The 2,587-nt window shown below is 42.5% G+C and overlaps 1 protein-coding gene across 1 annotated transcript in view; it reads left to right on the top strand.

Annotated features, from left to right (window-relative positions):
* The first annotated feature begins 1,285 nt into the window (after positions 1-1,285).
* The window catches only part of RMDN1 (regulator of microtubule dynamics 1), a 32,962-nt gene continuing 31,660 nt past the window's right edge, over positions 1,286-2,587 (top strand). Inside the window, exon 1 of the mRNA XM_006880558.1 lies at positions 1,286-1,417. Coding sequence (XP_006880620.1) covers positions 1,286-1,417 — 132 coding nt within the window. The remainder of the gene's footprint in view (positions 1,418-2,587) is intronic.

Below are 2,587 nucleotides of genomic sequence, written 5' to 3'. Positions count from 1 at the left end.
CATGTGAGCCAGACCTCTTTTAGTATGGAGTGTGCATATAGGCTGTTAAGAAGGTGGGCTACCCAGCCTGAGGCAGTTTCTGATTGCCTCGGAATCTATGCTGGTCTGCTTGGCTACAGATGGAGTCTTTGCCAGTCTAGGGGATTGGTGCAGGCAGTATACACAGTCAGAAATAGTAAGCCTAGGGATATAATCATTGCCAATTATAGATTGTATCTTAACAACAGGAAAAGAAAAAAAATCCACATTACTGGATCAATAGGCAATCAAAAGGCACAAAAAAGATAGAAGTTATCAACGGTTTGATTTTACCTGGATCTACAATTAACACCTGTGGCACCAGCAGGCAAGAAATCAAAAGATGTGAGAGGACAATGTGCAACAAAGAATGAATGGAAATCCAACTTTTCTGTAATCTTCGTTAAAACATATGTTGTAAAAAAAAAAAATCAAAAGATGTGTTTCATTGGAAAAACCTATTGTTAAAGACATCTCCAAAATGTAAAAGAGCAAGGAAATCAGTATAGGTTTAAGATGTGCCTGATGCAAACCATAATATTCTCCACTGATTTCTACATATCTGCAAGTTGGACAATGAATAAGGAAGATGGAAGAAGAATGAACACCTTTGAATCATTGGCAGAGTACTGAATTTACCAAGAACAAACAAATCTGTCCTTAGAGGTAAGGACAGTGAAACTCCATTTCAAACTTTCTGGCATCTGAAGGGGTCAGTCCCTGTTTAAAAAAAAACCAAAAAAACCAAACAAACATGCTGGGAAAGGTAAAAGTATCATGCTGGTCAGTGCAAGAGAAAATGGGGGAGACTGTGAGAATGATGCAGGACAGAGCAAAGTTCATACAGTTGCTCTGGGTCATAGTCGTTGACTCAATGACAACAAAAACATTAAGCTTCACTCACTGTGCTGTAAAGTGATATGAAGTTTGACATATGAGTTACGTCACGTATCCATCATGAGAGTGTCATTCAGAATAGCTTCACTAACTTGCAGGATTAATAGAAATGAAAAGGGAGGGAGAGGGCAGCAAAATAACGCAAAAAAAAGAAACCAAGTCTAAGCACCTGTCATCTATCTCAGCCACGGAACGTTCTTCTGTGCCCCAATCCAGCCTGTGATCACGCGGACCGGAAGTCATGGACCGGAAGGGGACTGTCCCGGAAGTGCGGGGAGGAGGTTTCTTAGGGGAAGGTTGCAGTGCCTTTGTGCTGCGCTGTCTTCATAGTGTCTGGAGGAGGGAAGGCTCAGGCTCCTGAGCGTAGATCATGTCGCTGGTTGCTCGATTGTGGCGCTTTCTCCCTCTGGGACGAGGCACGTCCCAGGGGCCTCGGCTCCTGCTGGGAGGAGCTCCCGGCAGCCGCTGCCGGTGCGTCCTCGGGCGACTCCGTGGCTTCGAGGTACCGCCGCTGCTGTGGCTCCTGCTCTCTATTCCCCCAGCTGCTGAATTGGGGCTCCCGCATATTTGTTTAGGCATGTTGTCCTCTCTGCCCTAGGGAATGTGGTAAAGTGAGGAAAGAACTCAGAGCTTGGTGTGCCTGGAGCGCATCCTCTGACTACAGCAGACCACCGCCTCTCTGCTCTCAACAGAGAGTTGGGTAGGTCACCTGAAGAGTTGGACACGTATTTCCTGAGAAGCTGCTGACTGCGCTTCTTTGGGGGAAAAAAAACTAGAACTCGAGGGCTCTGGTCCGCTTGCAGCGATGCCAAATGTGCCAACAGCTCTTGAGACTGTCAGTCCTTGCGCAGAATATAGTATGAGTATGAACATGCATCGACTTCTCTGAAACAGCTTTTCCTACTTTTTAACAATTACATTTTAAGCAGTTATCTTTGAGTTACTTGTTTGACGTGCAGAATAGTAAGGAAGGCTATTAAGTTCCTGGATGTCGTCCAGGTCTGGCATTTACCTTTGCCCTGGTCTTGGGCTTCGACTTTTGATGGGCTTGGCTGCAAATCGTATGTCACTTTGAATTAGTTTTCCCCTATATTTAAACTCAAAAGTTATTACTGGGAAACAGATGGACAATTTGATACAGCCTTTTTTGTTAGATGATGCCTGTGAAACTAGTTAGCATCAAGTTTACACCTTGGAACATCACTAAGTTTAAAATCTCATCTTAGTGATTTGGTCTTAGTTTAAATGATAATAATGAACAATTAGTCAAGGCTTATATGCCACTGTATTAAACATAATATCAATCTTCATATCTACTCTGAATTAAGTATTGTTATTTTAACTGTTTTTCAGAGGAGGGAACTGAAGTAAGGTTAAATAATATGCCCAAGTTTGCACAGCTAGGATAATGTTGGATTTGATGGTAGGCAAAGTTCTCTCCAAAGGTCAAATAGGGAAAAACTGAAAACGAGGGAGCAAGACAGAAATGGATAAAATAAATCAAGTTCAGAAGAGACTAGAAAGATATGTTGTTATTGTTGTTATGTGCTGTCGAGTCGCTTGCGTAAGTAATAAAATTCTATCCTGGATTAATAATGTGTACTTCATTGAAACAGATGAGGGAGAGAACTGTTCAGGAGGAATATATGATTAGGTATTATTGTCATGACAA

This window comes from Elephantulus edwardii, unplaced genomic scaffold (assembly GCF_000299155.1).
Source record: "Elephantulus edwardii isolate Elephantulus edwardi_28Jun2011 unplaced genomic scaffold, EleEdw1.0 scaffold00008, whole genome shotgun sequence".
NCBI lineage: Eukaryota > Metazoa > Chordata > Mammalia > Macroscelidea > Macroscelididae > Elephantulus > Elephantulus edwardii.
Note: the sequence above shows the minus strand (reverse complement) of the source record. Positions and strands in the feature narration are given on the sequence as shown.